This window comes from Bradysia coprophila, unplaced genomic scaffold, assembly GCF_014529535.1.
Source record: "Bradysia coprophila strain Holo2 unplaced genomic scaffold, BU_Bcop_v1 contig_88, whole genome shotgun sequence".
In the NCBI taxonomy this organism is placed as follows: domain Eukaryota; kingdom Metazoa; phylum Arthropoda; class Insecta; order Diptera; family Sciaridae; genus Bradysia; species Bradysia coprophila.
In genome coordinates, this window is record NW_023504015.1 from 78,703 (window position 1) to 106,654 (window position 27,952).

The window sequence follows — 27,952 nt, forward strand, 5'->3', positions numbered from 1 at the left end:
AAACTCCATGATTCGCAGGAAAAGGCCTAATATTGAAATTCTCAATTTTATTGTGATACATAAAAACATTGAACTGTATTTCTCTTCAATTTTTTCACAAATTTAATTTAGGCGCCAGCCATGGCTCATTCGTCATCACGATCACAGTTAAGCTGATCTGTTCGAAGTAAAAACGACAGAGAAATATTGTTTCTGTCGAAAACATCATAGGCAGTTCGTAGAAGTGTTTGGGGTGGATTACGTGCTCGTGTTAGGACCCAAGCATTTGCTGAAATACAAAAGCATTGATAATTTCGTGTTAGGGAATATTCCTATATATGTGACTCACTTGTGTAAATAAAGCCGGGAACAATTTGAACACACGAAAATACCACTGCGTACGAATCGTAGTCCGTATCCAATATCCAATAATTGGACGGTTGACCTTTAAATGATGTTAAAAAACTTAAAACTTTATCTTTTTGCATGGAAAAGGAACCCCTACCTGGAATTGGAACTGGTGCAAAGTTAACAATTAATTTTCCTGGAGATTCAAGTATGGCAGTTCCGTTGGCGATATTTTCCGTTTCGTCACTGTCATCAAAAAAAAAGGTTTTCAACTTTCGTCATTGCCGACCATAAAACCTAACTTACAATCGGTCGATTTGTCGATTCACTACAGAAACAATTCCATCATCCCTCAGTGCATAAATAGCAGTAGCACATTTCCCTCCGAATTGAATGATGAACGGATATTTATCCTGTTCGTACCATCGTCCCATATACTTTTTTCATGCAAAATTGTGAATTGATTGACTAAACTGACTGAAATAGAAGCAGATAACTGAGGCGCAACACTTACCCGAACAACATCAAAATCATCTGCAACAGCTACTGTAACTCTGGGACAAATACCAAATGACGGTACTTGAGCTAATACACTTGACTCCAGGACAAGCAGTGCAATTGCAGAGCAAACAATGAACCTGAAACAAATATGCTGGTGCAGTTAGACAAGACTCAACGATCTTAATTATTAGTATGAAAACGAGTGAAGATCGTAGCAGACGCTGCGACTTTAGCCCCGCACGAACTATATTGCGACCGTAATCCTAATGCCTGTTTTGCGGAACTTACGAAAACTCGTGCGAAGTAACTTCGAAATAATATTCAAAACACTCACGGCTCTAGTGTAGCAGCCTAAATGTTAAAATTTAAAATCTCTTTAAAAACATCGTATTTGGTAATCATCTACCTCTCCAATAAAACAAAAAATGGCAAAATCGGTCGAAATTTAGCCGATTTATGTACAAAATTCCAGGAGATCCGGTAGCGTCCTCAGTCCAAGGGCCTTTACTCACGATCCACTCCCCAGATTTTAATAGATTGGTATCGGCAATGTCTTGGTATCGCCTGCCGTTTCATTTACATTTTCAACGTTTACTTCGCCGTATTGTCCGGGTTCTTATGTAATTCCGCGCGCTCGAGATTCTAACGAAATTTTGACCACGGGATATTGTAGAGGAGGTCCAAGTTACTTAACAAAATTTTTTTTGAGGTTCCCGAACCGGTCGAATCGGTAAAAAACCGGTTTTAGTGTAAAACTAAAAACATCAATATCTCCGTTTAAAATCAATATTTTTTTATGCGGTCAATTTTATTTGACAAGCCGATCCATTGCCGACATTTCGTGGAATAACTTTTTTTTGGGATCTCAAAGCTGCCCGAGTTATCTGGGATGTCCTAAAATGTGACACTAAAAAACCGCTAACTTTGACAATCACTGCGGCCTGTAAATCCTAACTGATTTTAATGATCAGAGGTGTTTTGAAAGCTGGAGACTAACTCTTTCAGATCTAGCTGGCCGATATACACGTACCATAGGAAGTGTGGATATGGGCCTGGGAACAGGGCTTTTTTTCGTACCAATATTATTGATTTTATGAAGTGCCGTGGCTTAGTTTTCGCTATTTTATACTCAAAACGACTAACAAGTTATTCTTAGAGATTTCCTACATAGTGGCTTGAGTTTACTGTAATCTTGACAGATCCATAACGCTCCCAACACTAGAAATTGATGATTTTAAGGACTTTCCTCCATTTTTCTTAATTTTCAACTGGATTTATAGCTTCTTTGAGTTGAGAATAGGTCAGTTCCTAACGTTAAACTACTTTTCAGTGTCAATCCTCCTTCCACATCCTAGAATTCATGCACCCACATCACTTCCGTCTATTTTTCTTCATTCCCAACTGGATTTGTAGATTCTTTGAGGTGAGAACAGGTTAGTTCCTAACGTTGCACTACTTTTCAGTGCTCATCCTCCCCCCACAGTAGTGCAACGTTAGGAACTGACCTGTTCTCACCTCAAAGAATCTACAAATCCAGTTGAAAATGAAGAAAACTGGACGGAAGTGATCTGGGTGCATGAATTCTAGGATATGGGGGTAGGATGTGCACTGAAAGTAGTGCAACGTTAGTAACTGACCTGTTCTCACCTCAAAGAAGCTATAAATACAGTTGAAAATGAAGAAAAATAGACGGAAGTGATGTGGGCACATGAAATCTAGGATGTGGGGGTAGGATAAGCACTGAAAAGTAGTGCAACGTTAGGAACTGACCTGCTCTCAACTCAAAGAATCTACAAATCCATTTGGGAATGAAGAAAAATAGAAGGAAGTGATCTGGGTGCATGAATTCTAGGATGTGGAGGGAGGATGAGTACTGAAAAGTAGTGCAGCGTTGGGAACTGACCTGTTCTCTCCTCAAAGAAGCTATAAATCCAGTTGGAAATGAAGAAAAATGGAGGAAAGTCCTTAAAATCATCAATTTCTAGTGTTGGGAGCGTTATGGATCTCTCAAGATTACAATAAGCTCAAGCCACTATGTAGGAAATCTCTAAGAATAACTTGTTAGTCGTTTTGAGTATAAAATAGCGAAAACTAAGCCACGGCACTTCATAAAATCAATAATATTGGTACGAAAAAAAGCCCTGTTCCCAGGCCCATATCTACACATCCTATGGTACGTGTATGCTCGGCCAGCTAGATCTGAAAGAGTTAGTCTCCAGCTTTCAAAACACCTCTGATCATTAAAATCAGTTAGGATTTACAGGCCGCAGTGATTGTCAAAGTTAGCGGTTTTTTAGTGTCACATTTTAGGACATCCCAGATAGCTCGGGCACAGGGCCTTTTATAACATACAAGCTCGGAGGAAAAATCCACCCCAGTCCCACATCGTTCCACCCCACTTTTTATAAATCCACCCCAGTGCACCCCACTTTTTACAAATCCTCCACACAAAAATTGTAATGATAGCATATATCATAAAATTTGCTCAAGGACCATATTTTGTGAAAAAAAAGTCTCGCTGCGCGGCATAAATTCTAGAATTTTATTTCAGTATTAGGTACTTCTGTGCTTTTGAGAGCTGTTATGATGTGTTCATCGATAGATAATCTGATTCTGAACCGGAAAATAATCGCAATTAACTTAGTAAGTTTTTAACATCTATTTTTTATTAATGCAGAACAGTTTTCTGATAAAGAATTATACTACGGCGTGCCTCAAAAATATTTTTCAAATAATAATGAAATGAAATCAACGATAGTTATTTACGTATCTGTTGTGGACGGTTTATATTAGGCAATTTCGCGAGTGAAAGTGCCTAAGATAAACCGTCCACAACAAATGCGTACACAACTTTTCATGCTGAGGGCCTAAATTACGAGAAAAATTCCGTAATTTATTGCCAAGGTATGAAAGGGTGTTGACCTTGTCGTGTATTAGCCGAATTATTACAGAAAATGTTGTTTCTGATTCATAGTTCCCGAATACAGATCTGTGTGTTTGGAAAAATATGGTCTAAGATCTTCACTAATCTCCACAGAAATTTTTTTTTGTTGAAAAAACACGATTTTACATACATTTTTCATAGTTGGGAACGGTTGTGACCTCTTGGGAAGTACAAAGTACATCTTGAGTAAATCATTTATTGACTGCAAATGAATGGCGAATGGTTCTGTTCATTTTATAAAGTCAATTTAATGAGGTTTTCCACCTTCTACGAAGTAGGACGAAAGCTACATTTTCAAGGCCAATGATGGGACCGTTTTGGGCTAACATGTAATTTTGACCTTACATTTTCATCGCTTTACTCCTGTTTCACGACCAAAAATAAGTTGAAAGCTCTGAAAAATATGGGTCTACTGGTCAGAAATTTTACTTCGACTACATTTTTGACTTGCACCACAATTTATTTGGGGTGTATAATACATGGAACGAAAGAGGCTAAGTCGAGCTACGCTTCCATGGATAAGCGCTGTTATAAGCCAGCAGGAATGTACAAACGTTTACCATATTTTGAGTCATAAGTCTAGAACGGGCTTCGGCGCTTACCGATGATTATACTTTTAATGAAGGTTTACTAGAGGCCTATGTTCCTACAACATTTCAACTTTTAGAAACATTTCTATCTCGAGCTATCACAAAGAAACTGTTTTCGCGACCCTTTGACATGTTACTAATTTTCACGTGTTCACTCTGAAAATGGGAAACTAACACAGAAAGTAAAAAATACCTATTTCTTAGAATTGAAAGACGATTCAAACGAGCCCGGATCGCCGAACCACCGATTTTCACCGAAATTGGTTGAAGTTTTGGCGATAGGCTTTTTCCAAGGTGAAATGAAATGTCAAACCGTCATCCATAGAGCCATAACCTCAACACTATTAACAATGTAATTGTCAAAATAACAAAGAAACATAAGTTGTGGTTATGGTTCTATGGGTGACATCGGTTCGTGTTCTGTTCATTTTGTTCGGCTTAACCGTTGCTTGGAAGAAACCTATATCATTCTTAATAGTAGATTATTCACCTTTGTCCTCATATTTGTTTAGACACTTGAGGAGTTATTGCATGAGCCGAAGGCGAATGTTATAACCCCAAGTGTCTAAACAAACATGTGGACAGAGGTGAATACGCTATTTTATCTACCGACGGCGAAATAATAGCACTTTTTCACAATGAAAGTAGATAAGTAGGTATGGCCAGTCCATACAAGTCGAACCACATACGGATTTGCATGGCGCCACCCCAAACAAACTCATTTCTAGTGGAAATTTGCACTAGAAATGAATTCGTTTGAGGTGGCGCCATGCAAATCCGTATGTGCTCCAGCTAGAACAAATTTGAACGTTTGGCCATACCTATCTATATATTTTCATTGCTTTTTCACTGCTATTATTTCACCTAGGTAGATAAATGTCAAATTTTTATATCAATTTAGTATGACCACGCATATGACGGAAAAATTTCGCCTTCGGCGCTTAAAAGCACAATTTTCATGTTTTTCAAAATCTAAATATTTCACTTTGCTAAAAAAAATAGGGCCCCTAAAATAATTTCCACCCCAGTCAAAAATGCTTATAAAAGGCTCTGCTCGGGCAGCTTTGAGATCCCAAAAAAAAGTTATTCCACGAAATGTCGGCAATGGATCGGCTTTTCCAATAAAATTGACCGCATAAAAAGATATTGATTTTTAACGGAGATATTGATGTTTTTAGTTTTACACTAAAACCGGTTTTTTACCGATTCGACCGGTTCGGGAACCTGTTAAGTAACTTGGACCTCCTCTACAATATCCCGTGGTCGAAATTCTACCAAACTCTCTAGCGCGCTAGACGTTTTTTTTTCGACATAAGAACCTGGACTAGTACTTTAAAAAAGTTCTAGCTCAGAATGGACTGCCCCAATACGCCCATCTTCGAACTTGAGCCCACAATTTTGATAACCTTTCAGAAGAACACAAAATTCAAAATCGGTTGAGATAGAGATATACTCTTCACGGACAGACGGACTTTTTTTTCGGACAATATGCAGATCCGCAGATGCTTTGCTTGGAATTACACGTGTTACAAACGTCATAACAGTCTTAATAACGTCCAGTGTCCAGAACCTCTTCGTACGGGGCTAAAAATTGAAAATTTTAATCGCAGCCTGCGATTCGCAGAGGTGTTTAGCTTCTTTATTAATGATTTCCCTTGAAGTAAGCTTATCTGCAGCGTCGCGTGTCTTGCGGAAGTACAACGAAACACTAACCAAATGAAACAACAGAACATGATATACAGAAGATTAGCGGTACTTGAAAACTCGTGAATGCTTTCGATGATTCATTTAACTCTAAATGGATTTGTCCACTTGAGTTTGTAACCTTGCCGTATCTAATCTAAGTAACGTTTGAGTTCGAGTTATATATTTATTATTAAACACGAGCCATCGGAATAGTCGGGGCGTTTGCTGCCTACCTAGAGAGGAAATTTCGAACAAAATTCCGTACAATATGTTGTCCCAACATGAAATACGAAATGTTTATTGGTATGTGTGTTTGCCCTCTTAACTAAGAGGCCAAATTGAACTATCAAAAACGAAATAGCGTCAACGCATACATGGATTGGTGTAAAATTATACGAAATGTGTATCTTATACAAACTGACGTTGGGACCACATTTAGTCGTACAAATATCCTCTATCGGTATAATTTCTCTAAGGTACGAACCCGTAAATCTATTGCATATGTGACTCTAGTGCGTCTGTCACCTTTCAGGGAATTTTCTTTTTTGAAATCGGATTTGATTTTCTTCAAATATTGACATGACAGACAGACAGATAGACAAAATTTTTATTGCGGATTTGATAGGCAAACACTTTGCCCTAACTGTCTGCTACGAATTACATCAAACGGCATCCTTCGTAAGGGGCTAAAAAGAAGTGTGATCTCAGGCCTCGGCAAAACAATTACATTCTCTCTCAATTCTTCTCGCATAATTCATCCCTACCTCACTGCCTACTATGATATTTTCGTTTCGTGAAGAAAAACGGCTAATCACGCCATGAACCCATGAAATAGTTATTTACGTATCTGTTGAGGACTACGTTACTAGAAAAATTCACCTCTGGGAGAAATAAGAAATTCCAACTCGAGCGAAATAGAGACTTCGCTTCGCTCTTACCGCATACATCGCTTTTGTTGTAATTTCATATTGTTTCCACTTAGTAAATAAATAACAATTTCAATCAGACTGATGTGCGATAAGACCGAAAATTAATTTTTTTCCTTGATTACGTCATGATTTCAAAGTCTTATCTCACAGCAGATATAAGTCTGATTGAAAAACCAATTACTTTACCGGAGTCCTGAGATCATGCGGTGGCATTATGTTTAGTCAAAATTCAATCATTTTTTAGATGACAGCTCATTCATACATTTGTCGAAATAGTTATTTTCGTCATAAGAAAAGAAACCACGAAATTACAGTATGTGTGTGAATCCGTACGCCGAGAGAATTATTTTGCATAAGTATGTATATTTATATCGAGACGCAACATACATACGTATGCAAAAATAATTCTCGTGGCATACGAATTCACACACATACTGTGATTGAGTGTTTTCTCTCCATATGATGAACACAATTTTACACGCTTTTTGAAACGAAAAACAGAAAACACAAAAAGAGTAAAAGATAGTGAGAGAGTTAGCTCCGCCTTCGTATACATCAATTCAAAACAGGTCGCATGCGAGTAAAACATCATCTATATCCCTAGACCTGTTTACAAGGTCTGCTCAGAGAGAACTAAAAAACTATGGTTTCCGATAACTTTCGGCGCGTGATTTCGTCTGTTTTCGTATCATGAAGCGTGTAAAATCCATTAATTACCAACGAGACAAATGATCGAAATGGTACCACTGCTTGTGTAAAGTTTACTAATTCAAGGCGAATACGAGGTCGGTTGACGGTAAACACAAGTGATTATTCACATCATTGGTCCCATTGCCAGGTAAGGTATTTTACAAATTTTGGGAAAATAGGACATTACAATCTTGCTGGGACATTTTTTGTTGATGGTGTGTGAAGGTTGTATTTCGAACCGAAGGTGATGAATGCATCCCACACGCCTCACCATACCTTGTTGTGTTGTGACCAGAAAACGGTTTTGAGCAAGACGGTAATGACGCATTTTCTGGCCGCAAGGCTAGAATAGTATATTTTGTTACCAGTGATGAAAAGTTGAATTATTTGGTAAGCTTCTCCTACCGAGACGCAGCCGAGGAGGACAAGCTTACGTTGTGTACCGAAAAAAATCAGTTTTCATCACGAGTCACAAGCGACGTTTTTTCCTCTTGAAAACTGAAATGAGACGAAACCACAACAATATTAACAAAGAAATCCCTCTACAGCCATTTCAATAGGCGGAGAGCGGCCGAGAAAATACTTTCTTGGTCGCAAATACCTCTCTCTGAGAAGTACAGAAAGATTGAACTTTTCGATCATTGTTTGCGTGTCGAAATCCGTCGAATTTAATTCTTCAAACGCAAAAAATATTTTTCACAACGCAAGCGAAGAAATAGTCAGTTTCCCCTCCGCTGAAACTTCAGAGAGCGTAGCGGGCGCTCTGAATCATTCTCGAAATGCATTTTCCTCCGTTGAACAAATAACCGTCCATTCTATTAATTTAAATTAGCCATTTCTTACCTGACTAACGACTTCATTTTAATTCATGCAAGCGAATAAACGTTAAAAATAAAACACAAATTAACTGAACGATGTGTATTCGACGAAATGAAACTCTCATTTGATCGATTTAATTTGCTTATATAGGGCAAATGAATCTCGCCCAGACTTGCATGATTGATTGATTATCAAAGTAATCTTTAACAATAAACGTACGATTTATTATCAAATTCATTTATCTAATACATCATGTGAATACTCTTATTAAACGACTACTGAATGGTATTAATTGCTTGTAAACAAGTAATTGATGCATCGGATTCGGATTTCATTTTGAAGTGGTTTTGGTTTCTAGGGTCGAATACCGTTATAAGCACATATAAAAGAGTCCAATGGTCAATTGTTATAATTGAGAACGGTGGCTTTTCCATACTTTATAGACGTTAATGGTGCTACGCCCCTTAGACCCCGCATAGGGGCCACCCCTAGACCCTGCTTTTTTACATTTTATTCAGGGCCTGCGGCGCTAACTTCCTTAAAAATAATAATAGTATTTAAATTTGAGATGTTGAACTAGATTCGACTACACTCAAATATAGTTCTATTTACTCGAATTCTGACGTTGAACTCTAATATTGTCAATATCTTCGAATATAGTTGATATCTCCGAATATAGTCGATTTTCTCGAATACTGTCGATATCCCCGAATATCATACCCGCACGTTAGTAAGCGGGCGTGACGCAAGTCCACTACCAAAAATATTTTAACAAAAATTTTTTGAGGACGGCGGAGCATATTTACAGCAACATTTTGAGTTCTCCCCCTTAACTCCAACGACCCCCAAACTTAGATATTCTATAGATTTTCCTGAAATTTTGGTTATAGGCTAATAATGACCCAAAAATAAGAATGGAATTTTCAAAAGAAAAAAAAACATATCTTGGGAGCTGGAGCTCCCCAAAGTCTCCATACAAATGCCATATACAAGCCAATTTGTATGTGTGTGTGTGTATTGTATATTTTGGTGCATGAAATGGATGGTCATGTGTGTTGTTTTGGAATGTGTTTCTTGTTGGAAATTGTGTGGTATGGTTGGGCAGCTGGAAAAATTTAGTCACTTTCTGTGTATGTTGGGCAGCGGGAAATATTTGGTCACTATCAGTTTTTAGACTTATCTCTGGAACTGTGGTAGATGGAAGGTTGGTTTCTTCGGCAAAGTCTCAGAGTTTTGAGAGTAAAATTGGCCGGTATTGGAGAAAAATGTCGCAAAGTTGGAATTTTCTGTTTTAATTAGGTTTTTAGAGCTATCTCTGTTGGCGCGGCAGATGGAGAATTGGTGTCTTCGGCAAAGTCTCAGAGTTTTGGGAGTATTCTACGTATTCTACGGGCGAAATGACCAAAACTGGAAAAGTGTTTCAATTTTAAGGTTGGTGTCTTCGACCAAATGTGGTTTTAGTATTACCTTTTGTGTTACGGAACATAAAAAATTGCTTTCTTCGTCTCTAAAAAAAACTTTTGATATGTTATAGGCGCTCTAACCTTAAAACTTACAAAAGTCCTGATATCAGTCAAAAAACCCTTAAAGGGTAAATGTGACGCAAGTCCTTTATCTTACTTACAAATTAACTGATATCGCTGAGGCTGCAGGTCTTATCCACAAAAAATTGACCCAAAAAAATTTGAAAGAAAGTCACTGTCACAATTGTCAGATGCTGAGGAAACTATTGTTAGAAAAATGGTTAAACAATGTACTGAAAGAATATACACGGAAGAAAGCCGAATCATCTACCAATTGTGACGCAATTTTTTTTGTAAAACTTCCTTTAAAAATTTTTTTGCGTCAATTTTTTGTGGATAAGACTTGCACAATGCGTCACCCTCAGCGATATCAGTTATTTTGTAAGTAAGATAAAGGACTTGCGTCACATTTACAATTTAAGGGTTTTTTGACTGTTAGTCGATATACTCGAATTCTGTCGATATACTCGAAATCTGTCGATATACTCGACATTCTATTCAAATGTAGTTAATCAGTCATCTTGTCATTTTTTCAAATAATTTTTTCGACATTAGTTGTTACTGCAATTCGTTATTTGGTGGGGTCATTTTGAACGAATACCCGAACGACCAGCTTTTTAGCATTAGACATATTTTGGAAAAGTGCAAGCAGTTGAACATTGAGCTTCACCAATTGTTTGTTTGGCAGCAAACGAAAGTGTTATCAGGAAGGAGTTATGGAGAGTCATATAGGAATAAGGTAATCCAAAATGGCCTTTTATATCAATTTTTTAGTATAAATCTGTTAATAGTGGAAAATTAAGATACCTGTGTCTCATCGTTTCTCGAAATAAATCTTTATTGGAAAGATATTGTGTTTTATCGTTCCGGAGTGAGTATGTCATACATTAAACGGTTCTGTATATAAGCTTTATATGATACATTAATCAATCTATCATCGACCGCGACCCGTCCCTAGGGATTTTTGTTTTACTCTGCATTTTAATGAAAGAAACTCGGAAAAAAATCCTGACCCCAACGAGAACCGAACTCGGAAACTTTGCTTGAAAGCAAGCAGTGCTAACCATTCGCCCAGTGAGTCTTCGAAATTGTACGAATTGCTAAATTGCTTGTTGGATTCTTTCGGCTGATGTGATTCAATTCGAAAAGTACATAACGTGTACGACTCATGGCGTAGTGTGTGTGTGTGTAGTTATAATGTAAACCCTTTCTCTTGTATTTTGTTTACGATGAAAATAATTAAATTTCGACTAAACGGATTTCAATCAAACAAAATGCCAGTGTATAGCGCGTGATCTCAGGCCTCCTGTAACGTAATTAGTTTTTCAATCGGATTAATATCTGCCGAGATGCAAACCTTTGAAAACTCGATGTGATCAACATGTACAACGTAAGAACACGTTTTGTTGAGTCATACATCGAAACAGGTATCGTTTCGATTGAAAATGAAGTTAGTTTGAAGGGATTCTGCAAGTCTACGTGAATATTTGATTTTAAAAAAATAATTAAAAAAACAAAAATTTGACGAGGAGCGAACTTAAGACCATCGTATAGAAGTGACGCGCTCTAACCGATTCGGCTACTGAGACTTCGAATGAAGTGGATTTGTTTACACGTTTTGTTTTGCACAATGTGTGTGTGCATGTGTGTATCAATATATTTTCCAGTTTTCGTTTATGTATGACATACTCACTCCGAAACGATAAAATTATATATGCTTGTGGACATATAACTCAAACGTTACTATCTTGTACATAATGCACACACACTCGCTCACTGCGTTCGCTCGTTGATGCATTATGTACACGATAGTAACGTTTGAGTTATATGTCCACAAGCATAATAATTATTATAAATTCCTGAAATATGTGGTTTGCGCCACTTTCCACATGAATCCCGCAATTCATTTAAACAAAATATTACCACACAACATTCTATGAAGCTCAAACGATTTGTTACAGCTCCAGTAAATGTAGACATAGGATATGAAAAGGCAAATAGCAGCAATGTGCCGGTGATTCAAATGCTAGCCGTTTAACAGAACGACAATGTATGTAAACAATGAATCCAGCGGAGTTAAAGCGAGTCTGTCCATGGGAAGCAAGTACGGCGATGAAGCTATAAGAAGAGTTCAGGTGAAGCACATTAAGACATCTTGTAATGTGATTGCATCTGTGACTCCAGAACACAAAATTAAAGATCAACCGTACAATGTCGTTGTGAATATTGACGTAAAAATTCAAAAAGTGAGAAGTGCTGAATCTAATGGATGTAAGGGATCGAAATTGCGACGTGCAGTTAGCAGTGTAACTGTAAAATTTTCCTTTCATGCGAACCCTTTGATGAACCTGGCTTACAACAGTACATCGATTCATCAAAATATGGAGCAGAGACTGGATGCCAGTGGATGGTCTTCTCCATTCGTCATTTTCCCGGACCAGTTTTGGACAACAGGCAGTAGAGATCCGTGGTTTCCGTTTTTTCAATAGCTTGCCATCGGCTTTGCTCGAATTGAATGGTGTAAAGGCGTTCAAACGCAATCTGAGAAGTCATTTGTTCGGTATCATCTCTTGACTATGTTTTCAACTGGTAAAAGTACGACTGCGGTTTTTCTTGTGCTTAGGCAGTGGTCTGATTTAATCAATTTTTTTTTATTTAAACGAATTTCTAACTTTACTTTTGACTAATTTATTTGTGTTTTTTTCCTCTTTTGTTTAACTAATTTCTTAGTTTTTGATTTATTGATTTAATTGTTTTTAGACCCGTACGAAGTACTGGGGTCTTATAGGTTTACGCATACGTTTGTAACACGTCGAATTGGACTCCCTGAGTAAGGGGAAACCAATTGTGGTTGTCTAGAGATGCCAAATCCGGGAAAAAAAAAATGTCCGTCTGTCTGTCCGTCTGTCCGTCTGTCTGTCTGCACGATAACTTGAGTAAAACGCATCCGATTTTGAAAATTCTTTTTTTTCCCGTTCGGTAATGTCAAAAGACAGGCTAAGTTCGAAGATGAGTGATTTTGGATCGACCCCTCCCGAGCTGTAGCCCAATAAGTGCTTTACGGTTTTTCGAAGATATCTCCGGACATTTAAACGTTAAACTTGTAAGTGACACGTCAAATGAAAGATATTTACAATACCGATCGACAAAAAAAAAGTTTATGGAAATCGGATGACCGACTCGTGAGTTAGACCCCTTGGTGTAGAACAGGCACAGGGCGGCAAGCAGTTTTTGCTTGTAGGTCGGCCACATTTGAACATATTTCGTTCGTTTAAGCTTTATTAGATAGGTATTGACCGTACCAATCAGGGAAGAAAAAGTTTATGAAATTATGTTCTCCGGAGCGTGAGCTAGGTCTCTTGGAGTGAGATCTTATCTGGCTACTCGGCCGTACAGTGAACGTGGAGTATTTTGTCAATATCTCGAGTAAATTTTAACCGAATTTCATGATTTTTTTTTGCTTGAAAGGTATTAACGAATGTAAAGCGTCGGTACCATTTTCGGTTACCTAACAAAATGGCTTATGGGTCGGTAATTTTCCAGCTTTGTTATGTCTCCTTTTTTATGCAGCAATGTAATTACCGCATTTTCCCAGGCTTCTGGTACTTCTTCCCATTGGAGACATTGATTAAACAAAGCCGTGATTGCCTTTAATAAGGAGTCTCCACCTAGTTTAATGGCTTCCACTGGAACACCATCTTCTCCGGGAGACTTTTTGTTTTTCATCTCGGCTACTGCAGCTTTGACTTCATCAACCGTTATGTCGGGCATATCCTCCGATCCCACGTTTCTTATTATCGGTCTTTCTTCGGTTTCTTCCGTTGGACTCTGTCTTGCTGAAGAAAACAAATTCTCATAAAATTCTGTTGCAATATTTAATATCGCATTTCGATCCGTTTGGATCGTTCCTGTTTTGTCTCGTAATTTGAAGATTTCTTTTTTGGCGTTTGTCATTTTTCTCCGTAGGACTTTCATATTGCAGTTAGCTTCAATTATGTTTTGAGCCAATTGGACATTATATTTTCTTTCATCTGATCTCCTCGCTTTGTTGATACTTTTAGACAGGTTCCGGTATTCCACCGAGTCTCGTCCTCCGTTTTTTACCAACTCTGCTCTGCTTGCGATCAGGTCTAATGTTTCCCTGCTGAGTTTTGATTCTTTCCCTTGGACGGATTTGCATTTGGATTTCATGAAACCCATTATTGAATCGACGATTTTGGTATTCAATTCGTCCAATGTTTCACATTGATTGTTGACGTTATCTAATTCGGCAGTCATTTTCGTAGCAAATTCTTCATTTTGTGTGTAAAGCCGTTGTACGTCGATCCTTTCACTTTTTTGAACTAATTGTGATCTTTGAAATCTGGTATTTAACGTGACTCTTGCACGAACCATTCGGTGATCACTACCTGTTGAAAAATTGTTTAGGACCGTAACGTTTTTAACGGTTGACTTACAGCCAGTTATGATGTAATCGATCTCATTTTTCGTTACACCATCTGCACTAGCCCAAGTCCATTTCCGTTGAGGCTTTCCTGCAAAAAATGAATTCATTGCGTACAAATTGTGTTGCTGTAAGAAGTTGAGTAAAGTATTTCCACGCTCATTTCTTTGGTCGTTGCTAAAACTACCAACAGAAACTTCGGAGTCTTCTTCTCGTTTTCCCAGCTTCGCATTGAAATCACCGATTAGATATTGGTAATGTGATGGGTTTTCGTCCAGAGCTTTCTCGACATCTTCATAGAATCTTTCTACTTCTTCGTCGTCATGGGTGGACGTGGGTGCGTAAACCTGAATTAATTTGACACTGTATCTGTTATTTATCTTCAGGCTTACGTATATCACTCGATCGGATATGCTTTTCGTGTGAATTATGCGATCCGACCACCGCTTGTTTATGAACAATCCGACACCGTGCATCAGCATCTGACTGTCACTTCCTCGGTAGAAGAATGTATGCCCTGATTGTAATTTCAGGCATTCCTCTCCAGGTTTTCTCACTTCGCTCACTCCCACAACATCCCATTTTATCTTTTCTAGCTCTTCTTCCATTTCTTGCATTTTTTGTCTTGACGACAATGTTCTGGCATTATATGTGGCAATGTATAATTCGTTATGGCTTCGTTTGAAGGTTTTTAGCATTAAAACACCACGCTTGCTACTGCGGGTTGGTGAGTATGAAAGCTTTACTTTGCTCGCCCCCGGTAATCCTCGAGCTCTGACCCGCACATTTCTGCACGTTCCGGGACCACCGTGCCTATCAAAGTGCACAGTGCCCGACGGGGTAGTGTTACTCTTTTTGAACATTCTTTTCCATAAAGCTTTGCCCATTCTTTTGAACCTATCTGAGCAAAAGGTTATTCGTCCTTTAAAAGCTTAACCTAGTAGCTAATAAGAATTCTGGGATCGTTCTATCCTTTGGCTTCCTGATCGTGTTGTTTCACCTCAACGTTGGTCCCTTAACCCCAATTCTTTCGGCTTCCAGCTCACGATTCATTCAACCTTAAGATTGATCTATTTAATCCTATCTTATCTACTGCCACGTCCTCGTTAAACTTCATTCCCTCCACTCTTTTTCAAACTGGCTTGGGACAGTCTTTGGCGGTGTCTATTGTCAACACTCTACAAGTTGTTTATGAAAATCATTACGAAGAGGAACACTAACAAGTTCGACTTCTACCAACCTGTTGAACAAGCTGCTTTCAGATCTGGTTTCAGCACAAACGACCATTTGCAGGTGATGAGAACGCTTATTGAGAAGTGTCGTGAATACAACATCGACATAGTCTTGCTATTCATAGACTTCGAAAAAGCTTTCGATTCAGTGGAAACATGGTCGATATTGGACGCATTAGACGAATGTAGAGTAGACTCAAGGTACTCCAACACAATTCGATATGTGTACAAAAATGCTACTTCATGTATAAAACTTCATAAGAGCACGGAGAAATTCAAAATTGGCCGAGGTGTAAGGCAGGGTGACACCATTTCACCGAAATTATTCACGGCGATTCTGCAGAGTATTTTTAAGAAGTTAAACTGGAGTAAAATGGGAATAAAGATAAATGGAGAGTACCTGAGCAATCTCCGCTTCGCTGATGACATTGTACCGATAGCAGCGAATCTAGGTCAGGCTCAGCTTATGCTACAACAGTTAAGTGAAGAGGCAAGCAAAGTTGGCCTCAAGATGAACTTATCAAAAACAAAAGTCATGACCAACATCGGGGACGATAGAGAAATCAAAATTGGTGACACTGTCATTGAACGAGTCGACAGCTATGTATATCTAGGACATAAACTGAAGTTAGGTCTGGACAACCAAACTGCAGAAATAAGACGTAGGATTGGTCTTGCATGGGCAGCGTTCGGAAAACTCAGACTAATTTTCAAAAGCAAAATGAATAATAGTCTGAAACGCAAAGTTTTCGACACTTGTGTCCTTCCAGTGCTCACTTATGGAGCGGAAACGTTAACTTTAACGAAAGCATCCGAAGATAAATTGAGAGTGACACAAAGAGCCATGGAACGGAGTATGCTTGGAATAACACTCAGAGACAGAATGACGAATCAATGGATTCGACAACAAACCAGGGTCGTTGATGTCATGGAAAGAATAGCATCTCTGAAATGGAGCTGGGCGGGACATATTGCAAGAAGGACAGACGAACGTTGGACCAAAAAGATCATGAACTGGCGACCATATAAAAGACGAGCTATAGGTAGACCACCAGAGAGATGGACAAACGGAATTAAGAATATTGCAGGTACAAACTGGCAGCAAATGGCAATGGATCGTACGAAATGGAAAGAAGTTGGAGAGGCCTACATCCAGCAGTGGATAGAAACAGGCTGAAAAAGAAGAAGAAGAAGAAGAACAAAATGGCTGCCGGCGGCCATATTGGATTTTATTAAAAGTGATATAAAGTGGGAAAAATGATGCTTAGAGAGTTTCTGTTAACATGGAAATAATGTGTTAAGTGTGAGGGGTTTCAGGGATTCCATATATGGACATCTATATACCTATATACAGCTATATTGAGCTATATACAGGCATATAGAGCTATATAATAGCATATTCCTCTGTGAAATGTTTATTTACAGTGAAATATAGGTAAATATAGCGGTATATAGCTGTCTACGGGGCTGTCTATATTGCCTCCGGCAATTTAGTTGTATATGATAACAAGGCAAAGAGTGGATAATGTAAGTGATTTTAAAGGGAGAATAGTTTTTCAGCAGAGAAGAAAATGAAGTAAGAGAAATGAAGAGTTTCACATTAAAGGCTTTTGATACGAATAGGTGTTTCGTACGGGTCGGCGTTAGCTATGTTTTTTTTCTCGTTTTAAGTTTTATGAAATTAAATGATTTATGAGTTGATTTATGCTGGGTTAAATGTTTAGTAGATTGAGGACAATATTTAATAATAAAATTGTTGTATTGCTTGGTCAGTAATTCAACATTGACAAAATGTTGTATTGCTTTGACTTGACCAAAATTGTTGAAAAAATGTCTTTTATTCAACGAAGAGCGAACGAAACGTGTTACCGTTTACGATTCGTGACGAAACGTTTTACCGTTTACAATCATAGTGCGGACGAACAACAGGACAAAACAATGCTGATTTCGGCGTATCACGCCATCATCAGTGCACCTATGTCTTGCGATGACTATGTGCATATCAGCATGACACAAACTGAAGTGAGCAATCGCTTCAATTGTACGAGCATTATATACACTTTTTCGTCATTTGTTAAAACTCTTTGTTTTGTTTTTTGTGCTATATCTCTCACATACAGCTTTATGTGGATCTCACTTCAGTTTGTGTCGTGCTTACGTCTGCGTACGAAGGGTCAGGCGTTTAGAAAAGTAAAGTCATAGCTGAAATATATCCCACTGTAAGTAACAGCAGACAATTTCAATAGATAAATGGAATTTTCTTGAGCTGACCCATCAAAAAGATTTCCCTGTTTCCCTGTATGATTTCCTTTCCTACTGAAATTTACCAAGTTCAATAACTTTTCGAAAAAAGAGGTTCAGGAAATTGCAACCAAGAAGTAAGACAATGGATTAACAAACAGTCAAGTGATAAACAGTAAATATTTTTCATTTATTTATAATAACGCTCGATTTAGCTGCTGAGACGTTGTATCACAACAATGGTCTTTTCCGAAACCAACCAAAAACAAAACAAAAATCCTATTTTCCTGACCACAGCGTAAAATCGAAATCTCGATAGTTGCTACACAAAATGTTCGGATTATGTTCACTTTCCACAAGGAAGGCATGCTGGGGAACACTCTCCAAATCGGTCACCTGACACAGTAATTTTGCTATTGACATTTTTTCAATTTCATTGATTTGCTCTAGAAAAAAAAATTATTGGAACGCCTCGTCAATGGAATCCATAATGTCACTCACCGGTCGTAAACTTTGTTGGACAGTCAGAAAATGAATAAAAGTACCGGTCTGCATATTTCAGATGACGAAATTGCTCAGCCGCCATGCATCGCGCTACAACACCCACTAAACTGTAGTCTCGTCTTTCCATCAATACTCCTGCCAACGCATCCATATCGAAAACGCTTTCATAAATTTTGACCATTAATGCTAAGTTTTGCCGATCGAAATGGCCCCGTAAATCATCCCAACGATGAACCTTAATTCCCGTGCACTTGGTGTACAGTACGTGATACGGTGGCAAGCCATTGTCTCTTGCACGATTTAAATCGACGGAAAACAAATCGAAACCGGGACCGTTTGCATTTAGTTTGAACATTCGATTTCGTATCTGAAATTTGTTGCAAGAAATGTAAAATATTAGTTGAAGTTAGGATGAACATTTAAGCAAGTCACAAGCAAGACCAGAGGGGGAAACTAATTGAGGAAATCTTGTCCCATCTACTTCCATTGGTGGCTATTGTTGACTATTAGTATTGCTGACATCTATGTGTGTCTATTGGTGGCTATTGGCTTGGCGTCTATTGGTGGCTGTTGGTGTTATTGGTGGCTGTTGGCGTTTATTGGTGGCTGTTGGCGTTTATTGGTGGCTGTTGGTTTGTTGATGTCTATTGTCGTCTATTGGTAGCTGTTGGCGTTATTGGTGTCTATTGGCGGCTATTGGTGGCTATTGGCGTCTATTGGTGGCTATTGGCGCTTATTGGTGGCTCTTGGCGTTATTGGTGTCTATTAGCGTCTATTGGTAACTACCGGCGTCTAGTTGAATCAATAGCAAATACCACCTCTCCCAGTATTTTCCTCTGAACATCAAGACAATAGACACCAATAGCTGTCAATAGACACCAACAGCTGCCAATAGCCGCCAATAGACCAATTGATGGCGTCTATTGGTATCAATAGCAAATACCATCTGTCCCAGTATTTGCGGCGTAGTTTCCCCCTCTGCCAGACCTGAATAATTTGCTCATGGCATAACATTGACATACTTCATTGCTGTAACTGATATTGGTGCAATGAATAGGTTGGCACATTGCACCTCGTAATATGTTATTGAACCGATGGTCTAACACATTCGTAACACCGAGCGTGTCCGAGAAGGCAATTTTCGCTTCAATTTTTCGGTCTTCGGATCGCAAATACACAAAGTCCGGTGTACATGCATGAAGACCACGACCAGCAGCTTGCGTAAACTCAATTATTATGCTGGAATCAATATCGCTTCTATATTTGTCGCAATCGGATGACTTCGTTCGGTCACAACGTATACCCGCCTTCCAGCTATAATCTTCTAATGAGCCGAAACGAAACAACAGAGATAATTCAGTTCATAATTTTCGCAAAAGACCGTAAATCGCCTACTCAAGAAAAGGGGAAGATATTCGTTGAACAAAATGTGTTGATAGATGCCAATATTCAATCGTCGACATTCGTTGAACAATCGTTCATCGCTCCATGTGGGATTCTGAGCCTTCATTGATTTACAGAGGAAATTATGGTTGCGATAAAGTAATGAGTGCCATTGGGCAAGAACTGGGGATTGATTAAGCCTGAAGTCACCTGTTATAGAAACGTAACTTTTGAACTCGTCTTCGATCTTAAATTTTTGATTCTGCTTCTATTCTTCTCACCCGCTCTGTAACACGCTGGTATTGTACAGTTTGGCTCTTCAGGTAAAACATTGTACTTATTCGTTATTAGTCGTCCACCTTGTCGTTCCCGCAGTGAATCTAATGTACTTTGATCTACACCATAAATACCAGATAAATCAGCGTACGCTGTCGGTGCATTTCCCTTGATAGTTTCATGAATACGATTTGAGTAAGATTTTTTGTGTGTTTTGAAGAAAACAAATTGCTTCTTACATATTCCGCCGTTTTCATCCGACAATCGGATGGAATCAATGTAGCGCCTCGCACAAAATTGCCGCACGTTACGTTGTATCGACTGTAAAATGGATCATTCACGGGATAAACAAGTGGTAGACAAGCTGGATTGGAAATTTCTCTCGACATTCCGATATTGCCAGCGTTTGGATTTCGACAACATTGAATTCCAGGAGCAGTTCGATCTTTAAATAAAAACCAATTTTAAGCTGACAATGTTTCACTGAAAATGAACATGAAGTAACACATAGAGGGATTCTTTAGAAAAACAGCCTACCGAAATCGGGCGTGTTTTCTAGGGGACCTTTTATTAGGTACCTAGAAGGGACTTCGACCCTAGAAGCCAAAACCACTCTCAAAAAAATTCTTCGAAGCTTTTATGGCTGGTGAAAGGTGATCGAAAGCCGAAAATTTTCACTTTTCTTACCAACATTTCTCCAGGTACACGAGCCGTACAGGTTGAAATCGGTTGAGTGGACCGTGAGTTAGGGCCTTAGAAGTGAAATGCTACTAGGGCCCTATGTGTATTTTACATAGAACTCTAGTAAATTTCATTGGTTTTTCGTAATTTTTGTTTCATTTGGAAGGTAATCGAAGGCCGAATAGAATGTTGTTGAAAAAAAAATCAAATTTGGGTCCTTGGACTAAGGCCGCTACTAGGGCCCTATGTGTATCTTACATATAACTCGAGCAAATTTCATCCGTTTTTCGTATTTTTTGTTTCATTTGGAAGGTAATCGAAGGCCGAATAGAATGTAGTTGAAAAAAAAATTAATTTGGGTCCTCGGACTAAGGCCGGTACTAGGGCCCTATGTGTATTTATACTCAATAAATTAAAATTTAAGGTCAACTTGAAATTTGTGTTACATTTGAAAGGAACGTCGTACGGGGCTTCGTAATTGCGCTATGCGCAATTTCTCAGATGTACACATTTCATAATAATTTTACTTTAACTACATTAACCGGCGCAATAGGCTTACGGTCAAAGTAGGGTGACAGACGCACTAGGGTCACGTACGGGTTTGTACGGGGCTCAGTCGCAGCAAACGCTCCGACTGTTCTGATGGCTCGTTTGAAAGTGGTTTTGGGTTCTAGGGTCGAATTCCTTTCTAGGCACATAGAAAAAAAACCACTGGAAAATGCGTCCGATTTCGGTAGGCTGTTTTTCAAAATAGAGCTGTGCGGGCGTACCTAATTTTTATGCCCGCCCGCCCGTGACCGATGTTAAGCATTGAAATAAATGCCCGCCCGCCCGACGCCTGACAATTTTTTGACACCTGCCTGATGCCCGCCCATTTTCTTTTCAAGTTTTTGGCGCCCGCCTGATGACCGCCCAATAATAGTAATACAAGCAAAATAGTACCAAAATTGTTCAGTAGCTGTGACTGGGGGCCTTGTTTATGCAATTTTATCAAATCATTACGCAGTATTTCGTCGAATTTAATTTGTTTGTTCCTTCTTTGTATGAACTGTATCCAAAAAAGATGTTGTTTTTGAGAAATTTATTGAGCCCTCTCTAGCCCGACGACCGACCAATTTTCGATGCCTGCCCGATGCCCGCCCGAAATTTAGTTGCCTGATGTCGCGCCCGAAAAACTTAGGCCCGCCCGTGCCTGGTGCTATTGGGCGAGAGCGGGCATCGGGCGGGCCAATTGTTTGGGCTGCCCCCGCACAGCTCTATTTCAAAAGAATCCCTCATAAATGAACGATCTTTTTCTGTTAGAGGGTCACAATACGATAGCGGCTGTTCGGAATAGCCAACAATAACGGAAGATTTTTGAATTTGATATTTTCGTCAACTGCAGATGACAATGTCACCACTTGTGCTCAGCTATTAGTCAATGAAGATTTTCCTCACAACAATTCTGGAAAGTATGGCTCATTACCGACATTTCATGGAAGAACTTTTTTGGTGGAGTCGCCGTGAGGTTTCCCCAATATTGTCGCGTAAAATTTATCAACTTTGAAGCCATTTTCCCCGGATATCTCTCATCCGTTTTGCATAAATCATTAGAAAGCTACACTCAAGTACGTCTGCTCACGAAGTAACTGATCAAAAATAATTTCTAATCCTGACGCTCCTACTACTTCTTTGTTCTAGACACAAGACATTTCTTATGTTTTTCTCCATTTTTTCGGGTAATGTTTAAATTTTTATCAAGTTTGAAGTTACCAGGGGTCAGTTCCTCGAAATAAGTGACGTTGTCATGGTCCACTGACTTCCTAACCCTAGAGCTATAAAACTGAAGGGAATTCAGACAATTTTTCTGTTTCCCTTCTGGTGTTTTCTTAAGAACTGGCCTGCTGTTACCTTAACCATCGACAGAATTCAAAAAGGAACCAACAAAATTGTCTGATTTCCCTGCAGTTCTATAGATCTAGGACATGGACTTCGCCCGTAAGCCCACTGCACCCGTTAATGTACTTAAAGTTAAATTATTATGAAATATGTACACTTACTGTGGATTTACATAGCAACGTAAAAGTGACAGATGCAAAAATTTTCTCATACGGCAACTCGAAATTTCATTCATAATTTTAATTTTATGAATGAAATTTCGGGTTGCAGTATTTAAAAAACATTGCATCTGTCACTTTTACGTTGCTATGTAAATCCACGGTTAGAAATTGCGCATAGCTCAATTACGAAGCCCCGAATGACGTTCCTTTCAAATGTAACAAAAATTTAAAATTGCCCCGCCCCAAAATTTTAATTTATTGAGTATAAATACACATGGGGCGCTAGCAGCAGCCTCAGCCCAAGAACCCAAATTTAAAATTTTTGTCAAAAACATTCTATTCAGTGCTCGATTACCTTAATGAAACAAAAATTTGTAAAATCCGATGAAATTTACAAAATTTGCAAAATAGACTAAGGGCCGAGTACAAAGACCCAAATTTAAACTTTTTTTCAACAACATTCTATTCGGTGTTCGACTACCTTTTAAATGAAACAAAACTTAGGAAAAACGGATAAAATTTACTCGAGCTATATGCAAAACACACTTAGGACCAAGGAGCGGCCTTAGTCCTAGGACCCAAATTTCAAACGTTTTTCTCACCCCGTACTATTCGGTATTCAATTACCTTCCATATAAGACAAAGACTAGCAAAATTGGACGAGATTTACCCGATTTATATGCAAAATACACTTAGGGCCGAGGAGCGACCTCAGCCCAGGGACTCAAATTTGAAACGTTTTTCGCCACATTCTATTCGGGCTTCGATTCCCTTCCAAATGAAACGAGCCGTCAGAACAGTCGGATCGTTTGCTGCGACTGAGCCCCGTACATCCATTGCGCACGTGACCCTAGTTCGTCCGTCGCCCTACTCTTACCGTAAGCCTACTGCGGCCGTAAACGTCGGTTAAGTAAAATTCTTATGAAATGTGTACGTCTTAAAAATTGTGCATAGCGCAATTACGAAGCCCCGTACGACGTTCCTTTCAAATGTAGCACAAACTACACTTCACACTGATCAGTGACTTTGTAAGTATCATTTTCATCGATTTATATTGTTTTTACAAAATTCCAAAATGGCGGCCGACGGCCATTTTGTTAGGAGGTGGAAAGTAGTACGGCTGCTTTACATTCGTTAGTACCTTTCAAACAAAAAAAAAATTCATGAAATTCGGTCAAATTCTACTCGAGATATTAACAAAAAACACCACCTTCACTGTACGGCCGAGTAGCCACATATAAGCTCACTCCAAGAGACCTAGCTCACGCTCCGGTAAACCGGATTTCATAAACTTTTTTTCCCGGATTGGTACGGTCTATACCTAATAAAGCAAAATATATCTAAATCCGTTCAAATTTGGCCAGCCTACAAGCAAAACGGCTTGCCGCCCTGTACCTAGTTCACACCAAGGGGTCTAACTAACTCACGAGTCGGTCATCCAATTTCCATAAACTTTTTTTTTTGTCGATAGGTATTCTAAATACCTTTCATTTAACGTGTCACTTACAAGTGTGACGTTTAAATGTCCGGAGATATCTTCGAAAAACGTTAAATCACTTATGGGGCCCCAGCTCGGGAGGGGTCGACCCAAAATAGCCCATCTTCGAAGTTAGCCTCACTATTTTGACTATCTTTCAGGGAAAAAAAAATTGAAATCGGATTTGATTTACTCAAGATATCGACGTGACAGACGGACGGACAGACGGACAAAATTTTTGTTGCGGATTCGTCATCTATGAACATAGGCAAACACTTTGCCCTTACCGTCTGCTTCGAATTCCATCAATTACACACGGCATCGTAATCCTATAAGCCCCTTCGTACTTCGTTCGGGGCTACCAAAAATTAGGAAAAATGGATGAAATTTACTAGAGTTATATGCAAAATTAGAGATGTGCGGGCCGCCCGAAAATGTCGGGCCGCCCGGGTTTTTATCCGGCCCGAGCTGGCCTGGGCCGGGCGGGCTTCAAATCTGTCGGGCCGAGCTTGGACCGGACCTAAAAAATCAAATTTTTGGCCCGATTTTCAAAGTTTCGCGCACTTTTTTATATGAAATTTGCTTTCGGGCCGCCCGAAAATGTCGGCCCGTCCGAGTTTTTATCCGGCCCGATCGGGCTTGGGCCGGGCGGGCTATAAATACGTCGGGCCAGTTCGGGCCGGGCTTTAAAAATGAATTTCGGACCGGGCTTCGGGCCGGACGGGCTTCAAAAAAACATCGGCCCGCACACCTCTATGCAAAATACACTTAGGACCAAGTAGCCTTTCACTTATAGGGCCATAACTCACGGTCCACTCACCCGACTTCTTTTTCCTAGATCGGTAGCGACAATATCTATCTGTTTCCGTTTCATCTACATTTCCATCGTTTATTTTGCCGTAAATATCCCCAAAAGACCTTAAAACACTTAGGCGGCCCTCACTCACGAAGGGCCGACCCGAATATCCCCATCTTCGAACTTCACCTCACTATTTCGACTATCTTTCAGGGAAATTTTTTTTTTTGAAATCGGATTTGATTTACTCAAGATATCGACGTGACGGACAGACACAATTTTTATTGCGGATTCGTCATCTATGAACATAGGAAAACTGCTTCAAATTCCATCAATTACACACGGCACCGTAATCCTATAAGCCTAAAAAGATGTCATTAACATCGAACTATTGCGCTAAGCCGCGCGTCTGAATGACATTACCTCCGCCCTTGGGTAATACCTCGGTGAATAAATAAGTTCAAAAGATGGTCGGGCAGCTATGTGCTGCGAGAAGCGAAAGTGGGACCACTTAATAGACAGGAAAGCTGGCATCATGAAGTGATTTCCCGTGCATGTTTACAGAAATACTCGATGTACAATGCATATCAGATTCTGACAGCCACTAATTTCTGGTGGTGATTTTTGACACCTATTCCCCAACCTACTACATTCTCCGCTTTCGTTAACCCACAGAAAAATGACACACACTCTTCCTTACCATAATTGGGCACAACCCCCGGATCAAAACTTACCTGGACCTTTCGTTATAATTCGATTGGCTGTATCGACAGCAACGAGTTGTCCGAACATATAACCGAGAAAACTAAATGTATATTCACGAGGCTGATGCTTCCACGGTAAATCGATTGGCTGTGCATAGTTAGGTTTTCCATTGCAAATATTGTTTTCTTGGTCTAATTGCATCAAGTGCAACGATGGATTTCTGGCTGCTCTTCGTTCTTGTTCGGCGTATATTTCATTGCTAATGTGTCGCGGGGATGGTAGTTCATTATTTGAATATTTACTCCGCCGAACGGTGTCAATTCCTACAAGAAGTTAAGAGAATTATTTGTAGTTTTGATTGGGTTTCACTTTGTTCACCATCAGCGAAATAAGAGTTAAACATTCGTAAGTAAGGAGTGAACGATGCTCCCATAGTCCGATGATGTGGATTGTTGCAAGTTCCATCTAGCGAACGTTCTCTAAAAAGTTATGAAGATCAAGATCATTTCGGTTCTTTATACCAACACCGAGGAGGAAACTACACGACCAAACACTGGGACAGGTGGTATTTGCTATCGGTATCAAAAGATGACAATAGATGCGTCTATGGACGACGATTGGCGGCTTTTGGTGACTTATACCGTCTATTGGTGACTATGGCGTCAATTGGTGACTCTTCTGAGGATACGCTGAAAATACTGAGACACCAATAGACACCAAATGACGTCAATAGACACCAATAGTTACCAATAAACGCAAGTAGCTACAAATAGACTCGAATGGCTATCAATAGACGACAATAGCCAAGCCACCAATAGATGCCAATAGCCACCAGAGGAAGTGGGTGGGACAAGATTTGATAGCGTAGTTTCCATCTCGACCACCACATAGACAACCTTTTGCAAGTATATTGTGGACGTTTCGGGCAGCGATCATTTTCGCTTAAGCACGAGTAAAGTTTTTGCCACGAATCTGGATACTTTTCCTGCAACATTCGAAGGAAATTCAATAAATCTTGCGAACGAAGCATTTGCTCGACAAAAACGGTATCGACTGGATATTCTCCGAAAGTGATAAAAGTCGGCTGGAAAAATGAATAATTTAACTAATGTTTGAAAAGCAATTGGATCGTCTTCAACCAACATCAACAGTTAATGTTGACACCATTCCATTTTGGAACATAATTTGATCGATTTCCCGTTGGAGTGCACTCAGTTTTTCAGCATCCTCAAAAAGACGCTGAACTGATGAACAATTCCTGTAAATTGTATGATTTATTCGAGCATATCGTTAAAAATGATATTTTTTATCGTTCTTACTGTCCTGTGCATTTTACAGTAGAAAAGTGTTGAACGAAACACAAAAGCAAATATTTTAAGATTTTCATTTTTAAAACTTTCCCTCGAAATTCTTTCACCTTTGAAACAATGTTAATCGCAACTCTTGCATCGTCAGTATGAATTTCAACAACTCTTGCTAAAGAGTTATCGATGCAAATAATAATTCAATAGCAACAGATTCGAGGGGCGAATTACTCCGGAAAATCTAGTCACAAGAAGAATTTTGCCGGGTCCTCGTTTTTCGAAAGCCTGACGAATATTAAAAACACAACCTCAGACCCAGACTACACATAACGAGCATAGGCGAGGCCCAGATCCAGTATAGACCCGTTTTTAAGAAGCTAGCGCTATAACTATTGAGCTTCGAGGTTCCACTAGCTTGTGTAGCGATCATAGCTGTCTTGTCTATGAAAGATTGGCATTGGTCTCTTCCACCGAAACAGCCCTGGCGGCCACTCGAGATCTATTGGTATAGTTTGTCCAACATGGTCGGTCAATACATTCAGTCAGTCAACGTATTTAATTAGCGTTCTTCATCCGACTTAGCACACTAATATACTCTATCAACATAGTCAGTCAACATAGTCAATCGTCAATACACCTCATTCAGTTGGCATATTTAGCACAGAATCGCCGATCAATATGTTAAGTTAACTTAGTCAGTCAACCTAGCTGGTTAGCATCGTCAGTCAAACTTAGTCCACTAACACATTCTATCGACATTGTAGGTTAACACAGCCAATCGTTGGGACGTGTTACTCCACTCCACACAGCTTCAATCTTCACATTTCAAATTTCAAGTTTCAATTACCTTCATTCTCGTCC

General features: G+C 39.3%; 2 protein-coding genes across 2 annotated transcripts; both read right to left on the reverse strand.

Moving 5' to 3' along the window:
* Positions 1-44: 44 nt before the first annotated feature.
* LOC119084707 (apolipoprotein D-like) lies at positions 45-27,158 on the reverse strand. The gene is made up of 8 exons (XM_037194789.1): positions 27,147-27,158; positions 23,401-23,406; positions 8,511-8,531; positions 842-965; positions 634-764; positions 485-573; positions 329-424; positions 45-268 (listed from the first exon to the last, which is right to left on the reverse strand). Exons 3-8 carry the CDS (start codon positions 8,525-8,527, stop codon positions 126-128), a joined length of 600 nt encoding a protein of 199 aa, XP_037050684.1. The 5' UTR covers positions 8,528-8,531; positions 23,401-23,406; positions 27,147-27,158; the 3' UTR covers positions 45-125.
* LOC119084706 (peroxidase-like) lies at positions 18,091-27,239 on the reverse strand. Its single transcript, XM_037194788.1, has 11 exons — positions 27,107-27,239; positions 26,931-27,045; positions 26,684-26,871; positions 26,166-26,266; positions 25,817-26,110; positions 20,329-20,534; positions 20,095-20,257; positions 19,826-20,023; positions 19,453-19,754; positions 18,428-18,797; positions 18,091-18,372 (listed from the first exon to the last, which is right to left on the reverse strand). The coding sequence occupies exons 1-11, from the start codon at positions 27,172-27,174 to the stop codon at positions 18,206-18,208; spliced, it is 2,172 nt and encodes a 723-aa protein (XP_037050683.1). The 5' UTR covers positions 27,175-27,239; the 3' UTR covers positions 18,091-18,205.
* Positions 27,240-27,952: the final 713 nt, after the last annotated feature.

What these genes read in the sequence shown, in the direction of transcription:
- LOC119084706 (XM_037194788.1), bottom strand. Translation starts at nt 27,174, where the DNA reads ATGAAAATCTTAAAATATTTGCTTTTGTGTTTCGTTCAACACTTTTCT. An exon ending in ACTGTAAAATGCACAGGACA is followed by an intron (nt 27,046 to 27,106) that starts GTAAGAACGATA and finishes TACAATTTACAG; the next exon opens with GAATTGTTCATCAGTTCAGC. An exon ending in AATTATAACGAAAGGTCCAG is followed by an intron (nt 20,535 to 25,816) that starts GTAAGTTTTGAT and finishes TTTTATTTAAAG; the next exon opens with ATCGAACTGCTCCTGGAATT.
- LOC119084707 (XM_037194789.1), bottom strand. An exon ending in AATCGACAAATCGACCGATT is followed by an intron (nt 574 to 633) that starts GTAAGTTAGGTT and finishes TTTTGATGACAG; the next exon opens with TGACGAAACGGAAAATATCG. An exon ending in TGCACCAGTTCCAATTCCAG is followed by an intron (nt 425 to 484) that starts GTAGGGGTTCCT and finishes CATCATTTAAAG; the next exon opens with GTCAACCGTCCAATTATTGG.